Raw genomic sequence first — 21,336 nt, 5'->3', positions numbered from 1 at the left:
TTTGTCGTGGAATACTTTGGTTTCTCCATCTATGTTAATTGAGAGTTTGGCTGGGTATAGTAGCCTGGGCTGGAATTTGTGTTCTTTTAGTGTCTGTATAACATCCGTCCAGGATCTTCTGGCTTTCATAGTCTCTGGTGAAAAATCTGGTGTAATTCTGATAGGCTTGCCTTTATATGTTACTTGGCCTTTTTCTCTTACTGCTTTTAGTATTCTATCTTTATTTAGAGCATTTGTTGTTCTGATTATTATGTGTCGGGAGGTATTTCTTTTCTGGTCCAGTCTATTTGGAGTTCTGTAGGCTTCTTGTATGTTCATGGGCATCTCTTTCTTTAGATTTGGGAAGTTTTCTTCTATAATTTTGTTGAAGATGTTTGCTGGTCCTTTGAGTTGAAAATCTTCATTCTCATCCACTCCTATTATCCGTAGGTTTGGTCTTCTCATTGTGTCCTGTATTTCTTGGATGTTTTGAGTTAGGATCTTTTTGCATTTTACATTTTCCTTGATTGTTGTGCCGATGTTCTCTATGGAATCTTCTGCACCTGAGATTCTCTCTTCCATCTCTTGTATTCTGTTGCTGATGCTCGTATCTATGGTTCCAGATTTCTTTCCTAGGGTTTCTATCTCCAGTGTTGCCTCATTTTGGGTTTTCTTTATTGTGTCTACTTCCCTTTTTAGGTCTAGTATGGTTTTGTTCATTTCCATCATCTGTTTGGATGTGTTTTCCTGTTTTTCTTTAAGGACTTCTACCTGTTTGTGTTATCCTGTTTTTCTTTAAGGACTTCTACCTGTTTGATTGTGTTATCCTGTTTTTCTTTAAGGACTTGTAACTCTTTAGCCATGTTCTCCTGTAATTCTTTAAGTGAGTTATTAAAGTCCTTCTTGATGTCCTCTACCATCATCATGAGATATGCTTTTAGATCCGTGTCTAGCTTTTCTGGTGTGTTGGGGTGCCCTGGACTGGGCGAAGTGGGGGTGCTGGGTTCTGATGATGGTGAGTGGTCTTGGTTTCTGTTAGTAAGATTATTATGTTTACCTTTCGCCATCTGGTAATCTCTGGGGTTAGTTGTTATAGTTGTCACTGTTTAAAGATTGGAGCAGAAACTGTGTTCCACTCACCAGCAGTCTCAAGATCCTGTGGCGGGGGTCGTGGCTGGCGGTACCCCGGTGCTGGTCCAGCCGGAAGAGGCCTGTGGTCCTACTCAGGCTGGTTTTCTGCTTCCCTAACTAATGCAGTCTCTGGTCCCGCTTGCAATTGGATTGGAGCAGAAGCTGTGTTCCACTCACCAGAAGTCTTAAGATCCTCTGGCGGGTGTTGTGGGTAGCTGGCGAGTGTCAGCCGACCCTGTGCCCTAGCTGCCCCAGTGCTTTTCTGACCGGAAGAACGACATTATTTATTTAATACTGATTAACTCAGACATTTGGAATAATAATAAAAAAATGCAGACCTAAATTCAGAATGAGTTGAGTAAATTCATTTTATTTCTTCCAGTATAAACTTAGCAGATCAAATATAAGGCAGCGTTTGCTTGCTCTGTTATTGAACTCAGATTTGTTACTTGTTTTTTGTTTATTTTTTCCCCTATAGAATTATAAGATAACTCAACAGCTTAAAACTTCTGACTGGAATTATGTATGCACGTATATTTTTTGTTTTCACTAATCAAAAAGAAATGAAAGAATCCTATCATGCATGTAGTTGGAAGTCTGAAAAGTCCTTGATTTGAAAATTCTACTAAACATTTTGGTGTTCTATTCCAGGAAGGCTGGGATTAACAACTAAATGGCCAACAATGGCCAGGCAATAAACAATCAACAGCCTCTGCCAGTCCTGGACATGTGTTAAAAGGACACAGAAAAATATAACTCTTAATCAAAACCTACCGCAAGGATAACTCAGGACTTGGATGTCATCAATGGCAATATAACCACTTCTCCCTCCTGAGACTTCAGCTTCAAATATTACCTGTCAGGAAGAAATAGAAAACATTTACAACAGTCACTTTTAAAGAATGTCCACAGTAGAAGATAGTTATAATGCCCTAAAAGAAAATCTGATTTTTTTTCTCCTAGAAACTTTTAGCTATACCTTATCTAGACTTTAATTTCTTAAGCCATCTGTATATAACCATAGTAGAGTTTGCATAGTAACTAAACTGCTGTGTTCACAAAGTTCCAATATGCTTAAGCACGTACTAGCAAGTATTGCAAGATTTTGTGATAATTTGCCACTTAGCTCAGGACACTAACCTGTCAAAAGTCCCAAATTATCATTTTTCAGAAAAAAAAATTATAGAGGCTCTGTTGTAGAGTTTTGTTGCTCTAGTCAACACACACACCCACACCCACCCACACACCCACACACACAAACACACAAACACACACACATACACACACACACATTATATTTAACAAAATTGTGTTCAGTCATTTCTTTTAAAATAATGTGTGGTACAGCAATTTTCCAAGAAAAAAATGAAACAGATTTAGTATTCAGCAATTCAATGTTCTACTTGACTCCTTTATTCATGGAATTAAATAGATTATTTGTGAATTATTCTGAAAAGCACTTTAGGAAATGCTATGGGAGTTTATGTTTAAAGTAATAATGTAATATAAAATAAGGCTAATGGAAAAAAAATGGTTATTAGGTGGGAGACTATCCAAAAGGAGCAAACAGGCAGTTTCTAGCAGGTATGATAGAATTTAAATGATAACCAAAGGGAAAAGATAATAATTATATTGAAACAGGCAAGACGGAGATGCTGATTCAGGAGGTGTGGAGAAACACAGATGAAGTCAATGGCTTTTACTAAAGGCTACCGGCTGAAGGCCGGGAACCAAGTCAGAGCAGTAATAAAGGACTATACGCAAACTTGAAGAACAAGGTCACTACCAAATACATTTTACTATTTCAAATCTGATTTCCCTGTGACACCTGCAGGGGAGAGTGCTTAGCTATGTATAACTGGACGGCTCTGAGGAAGATTGCTTCTGTGTGATTGGCACATAGATTGTAGACAGATAAATAAATACATACATACATACATGATGCACAGGTAGGTAAGTATGTATATACAGTCATACAAACACAGCATAGCAACTTGATATAAAGAACAACAGGTAACTAAATAATGCTGAGAGAAGATAAATATTCTTATTCAAGGAAGAGTATGAAAATTGGTTATCCAATACCAAGTAGCCCTGAACATTCATACAAGTAGCTTTATTGAGACTAAGTATGTTTTATTTAGGAATACATGTATACACATATTCATATATCCACATAGAAACAATTATAAAAGGAGCCATCCTTCTCTTTTTAGAGAGAGGAAGGTCAGATGGGAGGATTTAGCACAAAAAAAGAGGAATTGGAAAGGATAGGATTATATAATAATCTCAAAAACAAGCAATGAAAAAATGACTACTCCTACAACCACATTAAGATAGCTATATACTTTTCCACTACTTCATTTTTAAAATGAGTTCAGAACAGGAAGACATGGAGAGAGCCATACTGCACCAGGCCCTGCAGCCTGGAGGGGACTTCCATTAAGTTCATCAGATAACTTCCTGACAGGAAGAAGCCAACAGGTCCAAGGGATTTCATTGAAATAGGATTTAGGCTTTAGTTTCCTTTGAAAAACCTAATGTTTAAATACACTTAAATTGTTTAAAAACTAATGCCATTTCAATTAGCACACTGGTGAGATATTCTGGGGCAGAATAACAGAGTTTTTAACATGAAACCCCATTCATTTGCCATATCCCTGCATCTGCTAAAAGTCAATAAAAATGGGGGGAAATAGTCAGGGATATGTGGTTCCTCTTTATTTCATCCACTCCAGCCACAAACTCTCCTGGTCATTCTTCTCTATTCCCACTGTGTTCTTTGTGACTTACAGAATTCACTAGAACGAAGTGGCACTGAAAGACAATGTGGTTTTATATGAGGGGGAAAAAATGTTTCAGGAGAGAGAGACAGTTAATTCATGAACAGGGAATTGGGAGTGAAGGGGAGAGGGTGCCCTCACAGGCATATGATTCTTCCTTAATGGAAATGTATTTAGTATGAGTGTCATCACATCTCCATTGGTTTGAGACATGAACAGGGGTGAGTTTGGTAAGAAATAGAGAACAGAATGTAAACAGTTAAATAATGTTTCATGGAGGCACCGAGACACAGGGCTGGCCTGTCAGCGTGGAAGGCCATGCTAGGACCTTAAGCTGTCCTAGTCCCCAACTCTTCCGAAAGTCACAGAGATCAGAAGCCCCCAGACACACAACATGAATATTATAGGTGTATAATATCACTTTTATGATCAAATTTAAATAGTGGTGTATGGTCAGCATGACTATTATTATAGTATCTATATGCAATGGCAGTGAAATTAGATCCTGGGAGAATAAGTTTCATTTGCTTGAATAATGTTTCAAGGAAAGTACGTATTCAAAGAAAACATAAGAATTCTGGCTTCTTAAAACATATTTTAACAAATAAAGCACAGGATCCCAAACGGCTAATCATTGTAGCTATTTCAGTTTGCGGTTGTAGGAACCAACTCAAGGATTTCAACTTCTCGACACAGCTTAGTGTTACTTCTTAATACTCTAACTTCCCTCGTTCCCCTTAAATGTGACTTTAAACAAGATTACTACACCCTTGAGAAAAACTTATTTGTTTAATTAAAATGAGGTTTATTCAGGACAATAAATTTAGGCCTGGATTCAAAAGAAGGCGAAATGATTGGCTCTTTATAAAAGAGGGGAAAAGGGTAAGTTTTCTTTCTAGTAACCTCATTTTCTCTACTAAGTACCGTCTTTGCCTCATTAACAGAAGCTTCGAGAGATTTCTGAGCTCGTGTTCCTTCCCTACTAAAGCATTATCACTTCACAGTCCTCACCTTGTGAGGCTCTTCTGTCCAGTCAGGGGAAACAAATCCCAACAGTTTAATTATGTAGCTTGCTGAGGCTGATCTTCGGGTCAGAGCTAACGCTGGGTGTCAAGTGCTTGATGGGGGCTTCCAGGAAGAGGAGAGCAATAGAAGCCATGCCAGATGTCAGTGTGAACCTGTCCTTGGAGGCACCGTGAGAATGGGGTGCATGGCTTCTGCCTTTTGTGCTATTTCTCCTCCACTCCATTACCTGAAATACTGAAGGTGATGATTCTAATCACATTTCTGCTAATCCAGCAACATTCCTGGATTATTAACTAAATAAATGAATTGAATTAAAGTGGGAGAGTGAAAAGTGGTGTTCGCTACAGAAGAAGGACAATCTTATCTTCCTGCAAATAGAATTAATAGATAGGAGGACACATCTCACATCATGAGTGCCAAACTTGGTGTTAGCAAGCTTGCATCTAGCGGTTGGTTTGGAGTTCTGTGTGCCTCAAGCAATTAGCTGAATATGAGGCTGCATAGCTTCTTCACCTGGACACCTCTGATCCACTTACAAAGCAAGATCCCTGTGAAGACTGAATGGTCTAAGGGAAATGATGAAACAATGTATGAAAAGCCATGTAAGATACTGCGAGCACTAGAGAAATGAGAACAACATTCACTCGTAATTTTCCTTCACTATGTCCTTGCCGTAAATGCTCCAACTCCCAAGTCAGATATATATTGACTTCACGTTCTTTAATTATCACTTCGAATCATAAAAAAACTTAAATAAATTAACTTATATAGCTTTAGCTCATATAAAATTTAAACTTCAGTTTCTTCTCCTATAGCAGGAACTATTAATATCTACCTCAGAGCTTTGTGAAGGATTAACTGGGATAATGAATATGAAACAGCACAAATCCTGGCCTACAGAGACTCGTATATAAAAAGTGCCATTGCAGCTATATTGGGGGTGGGGTATCTATTAAAGACAAATGCTTGGAATTCAAATTTCCTCCTAAACTTCTCTCTTTAAAGCATGAAGCACACAGTCAATTTCCAAAGAATACAAAATAATCTGACATTTTACTCTCACAATCTTAAATCTGTGGTTTTGTGATTTGAACTTTTAAACAGGAAACTGCTAGTGTAAAAAAAAAAAAAGCAGTAATTAGCCATTGCCTTCATTTATAAAGGGGCAGACTGAAATAATGACAAACTGGTCACTTGAAATCCATATAAATGTGACTAAAGCTCCTACCACAGAAGTTTTCAACAGTCAATATTTCTCATATCTCTCATCACCCAAAAGACTTTCAAAGTCCAATCATTTAAGCGTGGATGTTGATCTTCAAATTCTACCATCTTACAATTTAAATCACTCTTGTATTGCTGACTTCTCTTCCTTATGTAAGCTTCATTATATGAACAATAGTAATTCATTTTTGTTTTGAGATACAGTCTTACAAGGTAGGCTACTCAACTCTACAGCACAGAATCGCCTCAAATGTAAAATCAGTCTGCTTCAGCTCCCCAATACTGGAATTATTCACATGAATTTGAGCATTATTGCCCCTCAAAGCCTGAGCTTTTGGGACTTCCTACCTACCCTGTACTGTCTACCTCGATGGCATTGAGGTAAAGAGGAAGAGAAGGTCAAGAACCTGAAAGAGATATAAATATGTAGGGATGTTGTAGAGATTATGTCTTATACATTGTATAAAAGCATTCATTTGTCAATAAAAGCATATTGGCCAATGCGGGATTAGAAGCTGGGGCATCCAGCAGAGAGAGGGGTTTATGGAAAGAGAGCCGGGAATGAAGGATACTCACTCCAGACACAGAAGAAAATGGTCACATGAAACTGAGGACAAAGTCAAACTGAGGACAAAATCATCAGCCATGTGGCAGGATTTAGAATAGAATAAATGGATAATTAAGTTATGTGCTAGCTGGGGAACAAACAAAGTTTTTGGATCGGCATTTATTTATGAATTATTAAGTCTCAGAATTTCTGGGAACAAAGTAGATGAGTGGAAAAAGACAAGGTTACAGGTAGCATTAACTACAAGATGTAAAAGGACAACTCTACCTTGGAGGAAAGGTGAGATCAAGGATTGAAAGAAGCAGGGAAGCTATCAGAATCAATACTGTTCAACTACTGGACAAACTGGGCTGTAAAGCATTCTGTGCCCCGGAGGCCAGAGGGCTGAAATGGAGCTAGCAGAACTGAAACCATTCTGGGACTTGACCACAGGAGAAAAGGTGTTGAGCTTCTAAAAGAATACAAAGGAATTAAATGAAGGGTCTAAGAACATATGACATCAAAGGAGAGTGTTTTGTTTTGTTTTGTTTTGTTTAGAGCAGAAATCCCTAAGCATGATTCTATGTTAACGGAGATGATTCATCTTGATAGGAAATATTGGAGGACATCACAGTGAGAATGGATAATGATGTAACGTTGAATGTACAGTTCAATTGAAGAGATACTTTAGGATGTATGAGTAGAGGAGAACCTTAATTTTCCCATTTTTTAAAAGGGAACAATATTTGGAGTTTAGAATTCACCAAATGTCAGAATGAAAAGGGGAATAAGAAGAAAATGGTAGAAAACATTGTAGCTAGTGTGATTACAGGGCAAACTGAAGCTGAGAGCTATAAAGAACTATCCGCCAAAATGTACCATGTGGTATAACTTGTTAGCATAATTTCTGTTGGTTAAACACCCCCCATAAAATGGCTCCAGTAAAAATAAACAAAGAATTATTTAAAATGTTAAAATTATATGAAAATCACAATATGATCAAACTTTAATATGAGATAATGAATTGACAAGAATGATGGCTTGGTATACTGAAGTTTACCTAGAGGATGCTGGGATATCTAAGTGTAATGACTACAGTAGAAGAGGATGCTGGGATATCTAAGAATGATGACTATCGTAGAAGAGGATGCTGGGATATCTGAGTGGGATGACTACAGTAGAAGAAGCAGCATTTGTAGGTAGAAAGTTATGTCCAACGTAAGATTATTCTAAAAATCCATGTAACCAAAGCTAGCTGTTTCTCAGAAAACCCTAACAAATCTCCTGTCTCAGCACACACACCACTCGAGCGATAGCCACGTGTGTGGCTGTACAGAAGGGAAAGATTAAAACTCAGGTCCTATCTTGTGCAACAATTACCCACATCTACCAACTCTCTTCTTCAGTCCCTGTAAAACTAAATTTTGTTGTTGTTGTTGTTGTTGTTTAGCTCCTTTAGTGAAATACAAGGTCACTTGGGGCAATGACAGTTCATACTCTGTCATTGGCATCATGGCATCATGGCATCATGGCAGAACCACTAGAATCCTCTTGTTAGTCAGGGATGAAAACATGTATCGATGTGCAGCAGAAAGATACTACCTAATATCAGTGCACTCTAGTTAACTCTTTTGCATCCTAGGGAAAGGCAGGTATTGGGTATTTAGCTCATTTTACCTAGCATAAAATTTTGTTGACATAATAAACTAATGCTCCCTTGAGACCGTTAGAGATAATTTTACCACACTAATTTAGGAATCACGAGAACATAATTCCTGCCCTCGAATACTTAAAACACTGTAAGGCATCCGTTTCCGCTGATAGGTCCCAAAGGATCTTCTGTAGAGTATCTTAACTGGAAACTAAAGAGTCAAGAATTGAGTCTCTTTTTAAGCATATTTTCTTTAAAAAAAAAATCATTACTTTCATTTACTTGTTTATGTGAGTGTGTGTGAATGTGTGTGTACATATGTGTGCACCTGTGTATGTATGTGTCTGAGCTTATGCATTTGTTCATGTGCGCGTGTATATATGTGTATGAGTGTGGTGTGTACATTTGGATGCATTTGTGTTTGTGTGTTTGTGTGTATATGTGTGTTTATGTGGGGGGGGGTGCATGTGCAAATGTGTATATGCATGTATGTAAAATTTGCAGACCATCCCTTTTGTTTAGAAGAAACTCATAAGATCACGTCCCTCTAAGGGAGCCACACTGGGTATACAAACACGCCCAGCAGTAAACAGCCAATAGAAAATGAGGTCCATGGCAGCTTTGTCTCACACTGCCAAGTCAGGCTGTTTCTTTTGTTTTCCCCTTAAATTTTATCTCATTATTTTTTAAAAATCTTATGTTATTTGTACATTTTTTTCCTTCTATCTTTTTTTCTGTCTTATCTGATAGGCCTTTTGTGGATATAATATGGCTTCCAGTATAGCGTCTATTGGATTCCTGGGTTTTTGAAAACTGCGTCTCTGTTTCTTGTGCCTTCTCTCCAGCTCTCTTCCTTCTGTTGGTTTGTTTGTTTGTTTTCTCTGACTCTAACGTGTTACTTTTGTTTCATGTTATTTTATCATTATTTCTTAGAAGCCTATTTCTTTTCTAATTAGAGATAGAAAGAGGATGGATCCAGATGGGAGGGGAGATGGGAAGAAACTGAGAGAAGGAGGCTATATTATATAAGGGGAAAACTATTTTCAATAAAAGAAAAAGAAAAAAAAACAAAAAGAATGGAGCTTGTGGTGTCAAGCTTAGTTCAAAGACCTTTCCTCACTGAGCAATCTTATTTGCCCTCTACTATGAATAGCATGCATCCTGAACATGTAAAGATGAGCAAACACAGAAGAAAAGGTGATGCCAATCATCTGCCATGGCAGCAACTGCTGACCCAGGATCAATTTCCACTTCTTTTCAACTAAAGATTAGCAGAAAGTAACAGAAGAGGGGAAGGTGTCAGGGCATGTGTGGTCAGCTTGCTGGCTGGCTCTGGTAATAGCTCCCTTCTAAGAATCCAACTTGTAAAAATAGCACGAGAAGGACTTGAGGTTCTCTGAAACCAAGGAATTTTTAACAATTCCTGTCTGTTGGTTTAGCCACTTGTTTAATATCTAAAGGAGATGTGCCCCTGAATTGACAACAGCATATATTAAGTACATGGAAATGGAAATACAGTGCCATTCCTTGGCTGTAAGCTGCTTGGGAGAGTAATTAACGTAGTCTAATTAAATGCCAACTGAATCTAGAAAACATTTATGGCATGTAATCAAGTCCAAATGTATTCTTCTTAAGATTTCCTTTTGTTCTACATGTATAAGCGTTTGACTGCACTATGAGTTTGGACTACATATGTGGGCCTTGGGGTTTCAGAGGCCAGCAGACAGATCTCCTGGAATTGGGGTTCAGGGGTGAGCCATGATAATCACGAGGAACTAAAACTACTTCGCAAATGCAGTAAGTGCTCTTAACCACTTAGCCATCCCGTTCCTTCTTCATCTCAGCTTTTCCCATTTTGATGTTTGGGCAGCCTTCTCATTTCATGACTCTGCATAAAACACTCAAAACTGGTGATTTTCCTTTAGGTATACTTATGATCCACTTTTCCTTAGAAAGACTAGTCTATCAAACTTCCCATCAATATTTAATTGTCTGATGTTGTGGATAGACCTGGGGCTAATTATATATATTTGATAATTCTGTTCTCCTGTGAGTGGCTGCAAACAAGGAATGAGTCAGCACTCAGGTGATTTCCTGTAAACCTGCTTCCCACCTTAATTTGTAAAATATAGGAGAGCTGATGATTGGGCAGATAAAAGGGAAGGTGGAGAGGAAGGAGGGAAGAGAAGGAGAAAGTGGAAGAGGGAGAGGATGCAGAGGAAAAGGAAGAAGAAGAAAAGCTGAGCAGAAGCACAGGGCCTGGAGAAACCACAAGTTCTAAGGAGTCTCATAGATGGAGAAAATGGTAGTATAAGGGTAGATCTGCCCAGTCTAGTCGCACAGCATGTATTCATATTAATTGAGTTGTGTTTTCATTGCAGGGGCATATTTAGGTTGGAGAAATTTACCACAACAGTCTGAAGGGGATAATCAGGGCTTCAGAGACAGTAAAGTAAACACTCTATTGGGTGGATCTAGGATGTTCCACACAGTCATAACCAGGGTATGTGCTGTCATATACTTTTTTTTTTTTTTGTCTTTACACACAGCACTGAGTGCGCGTCCTCTCATCTGATCACCCGTTGATCTTTTGATCCATCTATCTGGTATAATATAATAATGATCTGAATTTATTGTGTGATTTGAAAAATGTATGCACAGAACCACCTCACTTTGTCAATAAACAATTCAACACTTATTAAAACAATGAAAGTCAAAGCTATAGGCAGAATCCAGGAAACAATAATGACTACTGAGGGGTGGAAAGGCTGAGTAGATTTTATCTCTGATATGTCAGACTGTTTAAAGGAAAGGCCTGAAGAAAAGCATCTCCAAAGACTGCACACTGTAATAAACATGGAAGCTCAGTGCACTCCTGGGCTTCGGATGAGCCAGAGAATTGGCTGTCACTAACAGTGTCAACAAAGGCTTGAGAAAAACCTAAGTGATTCCACAATAATCACTTTTACAGCTTATGCTCAAGTGTTTCGCATTCATGATGATACTTATTAGTTATTTAAGTTAATTCGTTCTTCCCCAAATTTTGCACTTTCAAAAAAAATGCCAATGGACTTTTAAATTTTAGTAGGTATCAGCTCAAGTTAATATAGATTACCAGTTAATATAGATCACAAAGACATGATTTCTTAATCACAATATGATAAACAGTGTTCTGTACAAGATTTTCACCACTGAAAACAGCTCTTAAAACTTCAACTGAAAATGAATGATATCCATGAAATAAATCCAAGTCTTTGGGTTCTCTGCACAGTCGGTCTTCTTATCACAAATATACCTTTGAGGAAACAGTATCTACTACATTCTGTCAAGGGTTTTTCTATTTGGGCCCTGAATATATCAAAGATTATTTTACATATCTATCATGCTTATTAGCAAACACACAGACACATGAGTGCATGTGCCTGTGCGCGCGTACACACACACACACAAACAAACACACACGCACATACACAAAGATGTATGCAATATAAATGTGCAGCAGCTTGAAATGCCAGAGCCTCCATGCTGAGTAACTGACTTCCATTCAAATCCTAGTGCCTACTTCATGTGGCCACTGGGAGGATAGTATTGTCTATATAGTGAATTTTAGGCTATCAGAGAAATCATATACAGTTTACAAGGCATCAGGGTTCCATATCATGACCTCCTCAGGAAACTGATATATCATAAGAAGAACCAGAATACAAGGATGATGAGAGCAGAAGAGGTAGTGCAGGAGACTCTGAGACTGGAGAAGCTAATAAAGCACCTGTCAGTGCATTACAGGTCGCACAACCACACTGTACATTTCTCACACCGCAATCACTATGTATCCTTCCTGGGTTCCTTTCTCACTTCAATGCAAGGCATAAGCATGGTGACACTGCCTGAGATTAGAGACCACTGAACAAACTGTATCAATGTTTTGATATATGTAGAGGCTGTTATAGCTTCAGTAGGCAAATGGGCAGGTGGAGCCTGCAAAAGATGCACTCAGAAAACAAACCTAAAGAGCTAGTCAGGGCTTAATTTCATCACTTGGGACACACAGGCAGGATATGAGTTCCAGGCAAACAGTGTCTACACATTGAATTTCAGGTCATCCTTGTCTACCAAGTGACTTTCAGGCCAGTATTGTCTACATAGTGAAATATAGGCCAATGTTTTTTTTTTTTATATAGTGAGCATCAGGCCAGTCTTGTCTATAGAGTAAATGTTAGTCCACTGTTGCCTTGTCTATATAGTGAATTTCAGGCAATCCTTGTATACACAGTGAGCTATAGGCAAGCATTGTCTACATAGTAACCTCCAGGCCACCCTTGTCTACATAGTAAATTTTAGTCCAGTGTTGTCTGGTCCATATAGTGAGTTCCAGGCAATCCTTGTCTACATAGTGAGTCCTACACCATTCTTGTCTACACAGTGAGTTTTAGACCACCAAAGGTGATATATTAAGGCTGTCTCACTAAATCAAAACAATCAGAAACTAGTAACCACTCCAACAAAACAAGATACATTCAGAAGTAAGCATGAAATATGATACACTATTCAAAGCATATCCTAATTTATTTAGATTGGAGTACAATACAGAAAGAACCAGAATGATAATCAGCAGAGGAGAATGAAATGAATTTTTACCAAAATAAATAAATAAATAAATAAATAAATAAATAAATGTATATTGAAATAATTCATGATCAGAACACACCACAAAAAAAAAAAAAAAAAAAAAAAAGAGGCTCTGTCCTTGGACACATAAGCAAGCAACTTTCAGCATAAAAGATTTTGTATAAAAATAAAAATGGGAAGTAAAGGGCAGGAGAAAATTCATCAGCAAAATGTCATTTCTGTATCTTTACTATCATAGCTTCCCCATCTGGGCTATATTTTATAGGTACTTGTCTGAGCTAAAAATAAAAGATGACTGGTTAAGGTTTCTATTTCTTTCACCATAACACTGAATTACAGTACTATTTTCCCTCACTTGCCAAGATGCACCATTTGTCTTCCTGCAATCTACAAGTAGAACCTTTTAAATTTTAACACCAACAGTCCAATCTTACACACAGCAGAAGTATATCACTATTCTCACACAACTATATCTGAAAAAAAAAAAAAAAAAAAAGCTTATTTTGCTACCATGCTACCACAGCAAGCCTGCTGTCTGCTAATTTTAAGTGATTCTCATGTCTCATGGGCTTCAATGTAGAACCATATGATTCAGTTAAGAAAAAAAAAAGAGAGAGAAGTTCAACATATGCTGTCATAGGTAAACATCTATTTGCATGTGGAATCCATAGAATTACATGTACAAGGAGGAAAGGTAAGCTTTAAGTAAACTAGGTGATGGGCTGTAACTGAAGGTAACACACAAGCTAAACTCATCCCATCACAGCAGAGAGTCAAGCATACCAATAGTCAATCGTTTTATCACAACCAGTTAGGAGGAGTTTGGTGTGGTGGTGCACACCAACACTGGGCAAGAAAGAAGCAGGAGAATGACCCAAGACTGAGGTCTGTATACTGAAACTCTGTCTGGGGGTGGGGGGAGAGGGAACACCTGTAAAGAATATGATAGTGTAAAAAAAAAAAAAAAAAAGATATGGCTTTAAGAATTAAATAATATCCATGGTATTGTCAGTTTTACTTCACTAGAATTAACTTATGATTTTGGTAAGGATAGGTTTTTACAAAATTCACAGAATAGCTAGAGTACCTATTGTTGTTGAAATTAAGGATAGAAAAATTATGAACTCTTTCTATTTCATTGTGAGTATACGATCCTCAAGGAAAGTAGCATTCTTGACTATAATTATTAAACAATTTAAACACAATTATATAATATAATTTAATGATGTTGGAGTTTAAAGTTAACCAAAGGACTATTCAAAGTTCAAAACCATAAGAAGCAGTAAACAATTCATTCTACACCATTTGACAAAGGAAATGTAACGGAAAGCTTTCCAGGATTTTATCGTTAAAAAACATGAAGGGTAAACCCAAAAGCACACTTGTGGACTTTGTATTGACTTTTAATTAAGGAAGTCTTTTAAGATGAATAAACTAGAAATGCATGGCTCATTTCCTTCTTTGCAAAATATTGAAATAAATATCTGATAGGCTCATATCTCATAAATCAGCAACATACAGAATTAAGAATTTAAGAATTTGGAAGCCTAGCTTGCTGATACATGCCCTTAATCTAAGCACTAGTAGGCAAAAGCAGGCAGGTTTCATTCAGTTTGAGGGCAACCTGGTCTACATTGCAAGTTCCAAGACAGCCAGGACTATATAGCAAGATTCTCTCTCAAAAAAACAAATAGAATCTTGGAAAAAGCATGAAGGTAAAACAGTTATGATTATGATTAAATTAATTTCTTAGAGGTATGCTGATAGTTTTTGTGTGGAACAAATCCTGACTTTTAATCTTAGAAATAAATGTTTTAAAATCAAAGGAAATGTTGCTATTTATAATATTTAGATTCATGAAGGGATCAATCCAAACAAGAACAGAATGGCCCACGAAGCCAGCATTCTTTGTGATAAGTACAACTAGCCTATGGCAACGAATAAAGTAGAGATATGAGTGGCAGAAGGTTAAGAAATTATAATAGTGAAGGTAAAACATACCTTGCCTCTGCTGGTACAACTACAAAGACTTAAAAGAATCTATCAAAAATATGAGACTGAGACTGGTTCATCGATTAGTTTTGAAAGCTATATGAAGCAAAGGTTGTAGATTAAATCCGGTGCGTGGAAGACCAGAGGATAGAAAGCCTTAATTTTGCTGGTAGGATTTAAACAGAAGTAAGGGAAAGTGAGAAATACCACATCGACTACCTGTATATTTTAAATGACATATACAAAGAGCAGAAACATACCTACTTCCTTTCTGTTACCTCAAAGAGATAGACTACCTGTGGAGATCAGAGGCAATTCTCAGTGTTTTCAGGAAATATTTAACCTACTGCACCTTTGCATTGATACTGTACACGGGCAAGTAACAATGCATCTTATAGATGTTGAAGGTGGAGAATCATGCAAGAAAGCAGACCAAATTCTCTCAAGATGTAGTCCTCTACCCTACAGGCAAGAGGACACTGGGAACTGCTCAGAAATGCTGTGATGCCCACACAGGCGATGCACCACCCATCTAGACTGCGCTCCAATCAGCAGAGGAGAAGCTGAATGGGAAGTTGCAGTTTCTTCATTGGATACCAGCTACAACAAAAATACAGGCATGGATGGCCTATATATCAACTCACCCAAACATTTATGAATTCTAAAATTTTAATAACTACCATTTGATTCCTGTCCCCAAGAGGGTCACAGTGTGGCAGAAGACAAAAACATATTCAGAAATCTTACACATAGAGGTTGGTGTTAAACAAGGTCAGAGGATAACAGAGTTCAAAGGAGTCAGAAAATGTGTCCACCTAGTGAAAAACAAAAAGCTTCCGAGGAAGTGACAGTCCTTTGCAGCAGTCCTTTCTGAAAAAGATTTCTAAGTACAGTAAGTCACAGTGACCAGAAGCCACATATTTCAGGCAGGAGGCACGTACAGAACAGTCACCAGAGGGCACCCATCTATGAAAATGTGAGCAATGGCATGGGACCTGGGAGGGAGTCACTAACGATTTTCCACTTGGAAAGCACTCATTGCAAATGATTCCAGATCAGAATGTTAAAACTTGAAGCCAAGAAAGGGGGTGAGGGGCATTATCTACCAAATCAGGCCCATTTCTGAAAGACTGACAATAGGAAGTCTTAACAGTTAGTGCAAATGATAAACTAAACAGAGGACAGTGTTCAGAGGATGGGCCTTGTCTTGCAGCGACACTTGTGAGTCTGCCCTTTCTCCTTACAGTACAGTAATGCCTTTGATAGGTTTACAAATGAGAGCATGTGATTGATCTGCAAGCAAAAACAATCAGTGTAGTAGCAACAGGAAGATTGCAGGATTGAAAGCCTATCAGCAAAATCAAAAGTGTATTAACAACAAGCATACTTACCCATGCACACGGGCTTTAGGCAGCCGACCAGGAAACAAATACTACCCTTCCATTGTGGACCATGAGCAAAGGACTTCTAGATTATATGGCTGCTTTACTTTATTTATTTACTGTGGACCATACAGATAGTTCTATCTACCAGACTAGGTTTCTCAGTTGACCTACCTGTTATTTGATTTTTTTTTTTTTCCTTGAGGAGGTGGAGTCTCTCTATATAGCTCGGGCTGTCTAGTAACTCTCTACAGAGAGCAAGCTGGCCTCAGACCCAGAGAGCTCCACCTGCCTGTAGCTCCAGAGTGCTGGGATTAAAGGTGTGCTCCACTAAGTCCAGCAGTTTTAAATAACTTCCAAGTCCCAGATTGGAAAATAAGGTAAATTCTTAAGATGAATACCTAAATATTCTTCAGAGAATTTATTTAGATTTAATTTGTGGTTTAAATATAAACTTTCCCTGTAAGATAAAGAGGGTAAAGTCTGGGTAATCAAATGACAGCTTTCTGTGCCCTTTGCTTAAAAAGTTTAATTTAGTTTTTACCGGTAGGGCAGTTGTAAGTTCATCTTTAATAGTCACCATAGTGCAGATCATCAAAAACAACACAGCTGACTGGACTAGCCTCGTTCAGAGTCTCAGCTCTCAGAACTGCGAGACTGACCTGGAAACAGATTTACATTTAGCTGCTCATGAGCTCATCAATGACCTTGTGGCAAAGAATAATGAATAGAATATGTTTTCCCTAGAAATCAATTAGGATTAAGAATTATTTAAACAATATAATCTGAGGACTCACATGGAGCCAAGGAGTAGTTTAAAATAAAAATCCTCTCCTTAATACTAAAGTGTTCAGTTTTATTTTTAATAGCATATTTAAAGTACTATACTTTTTATTTTATTCTGAAAGATAGAAATTGGTTTCATGAAAGTGTTTGAAATGTTTTAATAAAGATTGATAAACAGGACTAAGTGGAAACAAGGTAATAATTACACCCTCCATTTGACTACACTGAAAAGGTCAAAATATTTCAATGAAAGCACAAGGTTAATCATGAAGTTTAATTAGCTAATAGCTGTACTTTGCTTCTTTTAACAATGCCCATGCTTATAGCAGAGATAACTGATAACAAAAATCCAAGGCATCTGTAAAAGGTAAAAAAGATAAATATGGAATTAAAATCTGAGTTTATCTCCTGACATTTAAGCATAGCATTTATACCTGCATAGAAGACAACTATTTATACCCAGTATCTAATAATGTATAAGAGGCTAACAACATGAGGGGAAAATAAGACGCTTTACGAAAAACATCCAACTACAGAGAATATATCACAGAAAATGCCCTGCATGGAGAAGGAGCCGTAGAAGCTATGAGGAAACAGAGTAATGGTACAGGTCTCTAAAAAGGCAACACAGGAACTCAGAGATGGGCATATAGGAAGGAGATCATCCCAGGCAAGAGCAGCAGAGAGCAACAATGTTCTGAAAGGACGATCAGATAGCACTATAAAATTCAAAGACAGAAGGAGGAACAGAGCCAACTACCACCAGCCCATAGGCCTGGCATCAGATCACAATCAGAAGTTTGTATCTGGGGGGCTGGTGAGATGGCTCAGTGGGTAAGAGCACCCGACTGCTCTTCCGAAGGTCAGGAGTTCAAATCCCAGCAACCACATGGTGGCTCACAACCATCTGTAACGAGATCTGACTCCCTCTTCTGGAGTGTCTGAGGACAGCTACAGTGTACTTACATATAATAAATAAATAAATGTTAAAAAAAAAAAAAAAAGAAGTTTGTATCTGATGATGAGCCTGTGAAATCACTGAAGGATTTGAGGGAGTATTCCAAGTCTGAAAAACCAATACACATTTTGAGTCAGGTCTGCTGCCAGAATAGCCTATGGAGGGGGACCAAGGGGAAGCTGGGAAAGCCATAGGTAAGCCTGTGTTAGAGAGTAAAGACCGTGTAAGTCTGGACTGACACATGGATTCTAACAGGTAACTCACATGATGGAGCAAGTAAAAAGATAGCTGCTATCTGGCAGACTGAGAAAAATAGACATGACAGCTCAGAGTTCGAGGCTCCCATTCATAGACTGAGTTCCCAGCGTGAGACTTCTTTTACAATTGCAATGACACTGCCAAGAACACTGACCACCATGGAAAGACACACCACAGTGGAAGCGCAAAGGTATAAGAGTCTGGCTGATCTGGACAGCTTGTGGACAACCTGTATGGAGAGGAAAGCTCTCTGAAAAGTCATTGGAGAAACTGAAACATTACGTGTTACTGTTCCATCAACTACTGAGTTCACATAGATATAGGCTCAGAGGGACACTCCTGACCAAGCCCATCCTTAGGGAGAAAGGCAGGTAAATCTGTAGTTTACTATCAGGTTGGCTGTACTTCTGCAATGGTTTCATTATGTGAAACAAACTTGCAGTAGTTGAATAAAGAAGGTCACGGGCTGTGTTCATAAAAGTTTGAATTCTCTTTCTTTCCATCCAAATAAAATAGGCCCTTTCAAATAAATCCTTGAGAAGAGAGAGAGAGAGAGAGAGAGAGAGAGAGAGAGAGAGAGAGAGAGAGAAAGAAATTGGAAATATATCTTCCAAGAATGATTCAGTGCGTTTTCAATTTTCATTCATTTATGTGAAAGTCATAATCCTCAGGAAAAGATTATAAACTTCCTAGTGACATTACTTTTTAGCACTAGAAGATATAGCTTACGAAGTTCAAAAGGAAAGAGACTCATTCATACAATGCCTTTCATTCCCCATGCTGCATGTAGGAAAAAGCAACGAATAAGATGGCTTTTATTTCATTGAAGAAGGTCTTAAGGTCACAGAACCTTACAATAGTCACCTCGACAGAAAAATTTTATAGGCGACTGTATTTAAATTTTTATAAACATGAATCAATTTGTCATTGATATAGTTTAGAAAATCTTTCTTGGCCTACAGAGCATATGCATATCCTCTGTACATTACATTTGATGACATGGCTTCCTCCAAAGTTTCTTTGCAGATTGGTGTTGGTAAGCCAATGTGAAAGGTACTGATCCAGCATAAGGATGTACAGAGACAGTCCCAGAACCCATATACAGCTGACAGAATAACATATATCTGTAATTGTCATGCCCCTATGGTGAGATGGAGGGGTAAACAGTAGAATCCCTGAAAACAACCAGGCTAGTTAGCCTGGCATACAAAGAGGTAAACCACAAGGAACCTTGTTTAAATGAGGTGGAAAGGGAGGATGGCCAGGTTTGCCCTCCACACTCACAACTGCATGTATACAGGACACACACACACACACACACAGAGTTAAGGGTTTTTTTTTTTTAATAGTTTAGATAATGTTGTCAATGTTGCAGTACAGGTATATGTCAGAAGAGGGATATAATTTGAATTATGAGCTAAAGAAGCTTATTCTGAGAAACAGGCAAAGTAGTGTTTTACAGGTGAGTGAAGGCAGAAACAGAGCCTTATTAAGACTACTGCAGTCATTCAAAGAAGAGGGGGAGCAGGAGAAGGAGGAGTAAGAGGAGGAGGAGGAGGTAAAGGAAGAAGGGGAAGAGGAGGAAGGAGAGAGGGGAGAAGGGGGAGACGGGGCGGGGGGGGGGGGGATAGCCATAGAGATAGAAGCAGAAGTGGAGAAATTCTCTTATCTGGAAAATATCTAGTCTAACCAGTAGCATACAGTGGGTTTGCAAGGGAGAATGGAGAAGAAGGGAAGATAGCCAATAGAAAGGCAGGATGCATGACAATGTTTATAAAACTGAAAGACAACTGATACCAAGGCATGCTATCTGAAACACTGAGGGACATTGGTGGGGGGACTGGGTATCATTAAAGCCATTTGCAAAAGTGTTTATTTAAATACAAAATCATCTAAAAACCTGAAAATTTTATTTTGACCAAATTGACCAAACTGATTTACTTTCTGCTAGCTTCTCCATCTTTCTCTCTAGTTACAAGCTGGCATCACTACATAGTGTTTTATCCTGATCATGGCTAGCAACGGTCTCTTGTTTTCCCCCTCTTGATCCAGCACTATGTCTAGCTTCTAAGATTTAATTTAGGTTGAATCAACAAATAAATAAATATAGTAATTGGCTATCCTGAAGCACAAGAACCTCTGGAATACGAATGTCAGCAGGCTCATGGAATAGCATTTGTAAGTACATGAAAGATAATGAAATCAACAGGAAAAAGAAGCAACTGGTTTGTTATTGAAATTTTTTCACATAAAATACGTTCCAGAAGAGACAAGTCTAAATTTAAATACAGTTTCCAGTTAGACCCTTTCATTAGAAAGGGTCTTGAAACTTTAAGTACAGTTTCAAGTTAGACCCACCATTACTTCATGGCATTAACAGCAAGAGTCAGTTGACTAAGTCCAGGATACAATACTGAGAGTTACTCAGCTCGAGACAAGCTTGTCCACATGTGCAAATGACAGAATCGACCAAGCATGCTCTGTGTGGATAAGGCTATATGGCTTGCTATAACTGTCAAATATTCCTTTCCAGGTTTGGATGCCATCACAATTTTATGGATGACAAATTAAACAGCACCAAATTTATACTCCAACCCAGAATTGTTGATACCCTGATGTTATATCCAGTTCCAACATGTTTTCTCCCTAGATTCAGTGTGCGAAACTCGATTAAATTACAGAATCCAACCATACTTTTCATGTGAAAATAAAAACCATGTTGCTTCAAAACAGGGCATCTCTTTCTTTGGAAAATATGTTTAAGATTCCTAATTTAAAATAGGAAATAATAATCAATATTTGCATTTTGTAATCTTACATTTTTCACCTTCTGTGAGCTCTTTTGAAATATATTTGATCATCCAAATAACAGAAAAACAATCATGAGGAAAGAATTCAGTTCTGTACCTTTAAAAAATTAGAGCCACTAACAGGCTATGGAGGGAAAGTACTTACTTGAGAAATAGAAGGAAAAAAAACAAAACAACAAC

At 38.0% G+C, this 21,336-nt stretch overlaps 1 protein-coding gene across 9 annotated transcripts in view; it reads right to left on the bottom strand.

Annotated features, from left to right (window-relative positions):
• Ptprk (protein tyrosine phosphatase receptor type K) overlaps positions 1–21,336 on the bottom strand; it is a 514,942-nt gene that overhangs the window by 255,050 nt on the left and 238,556 nt on the right. For all 9 annotated transcript variants that reach the window (XM_085842716.1, XM_085842715.1, XM_085842708.1 and 6 more), the window contains exon 4: positions 1,885–1,966. In XM_085842716.1, the coding sequence (XP_085698842.1) occupies positions 1,885–1,966 (82 nt within the window). The remainder of the gene's footprint in view (positions 1–1,884; positions 1,967–21,336) is intronic.

Source organism: Mus caroli, unplaced genomic scaffold (genome assembly GCF_978045245.1).
Source record: "Mus caroli unplaced genomic scaffold, Mus_caroli_1 scaffold_9, whole genome shotgun sequence".
Taxonomy (NCBI): Eukaryota; Metazoa; Chordata; class Mammalia; order Rodentia; family Muridae; genus Mus; species Mus caroli.
The sequence above is the reverse complement of the archived record's forward strand: the minus strand, read 5'-3'. Positions and strand labels throughout refer to the sequence as shown.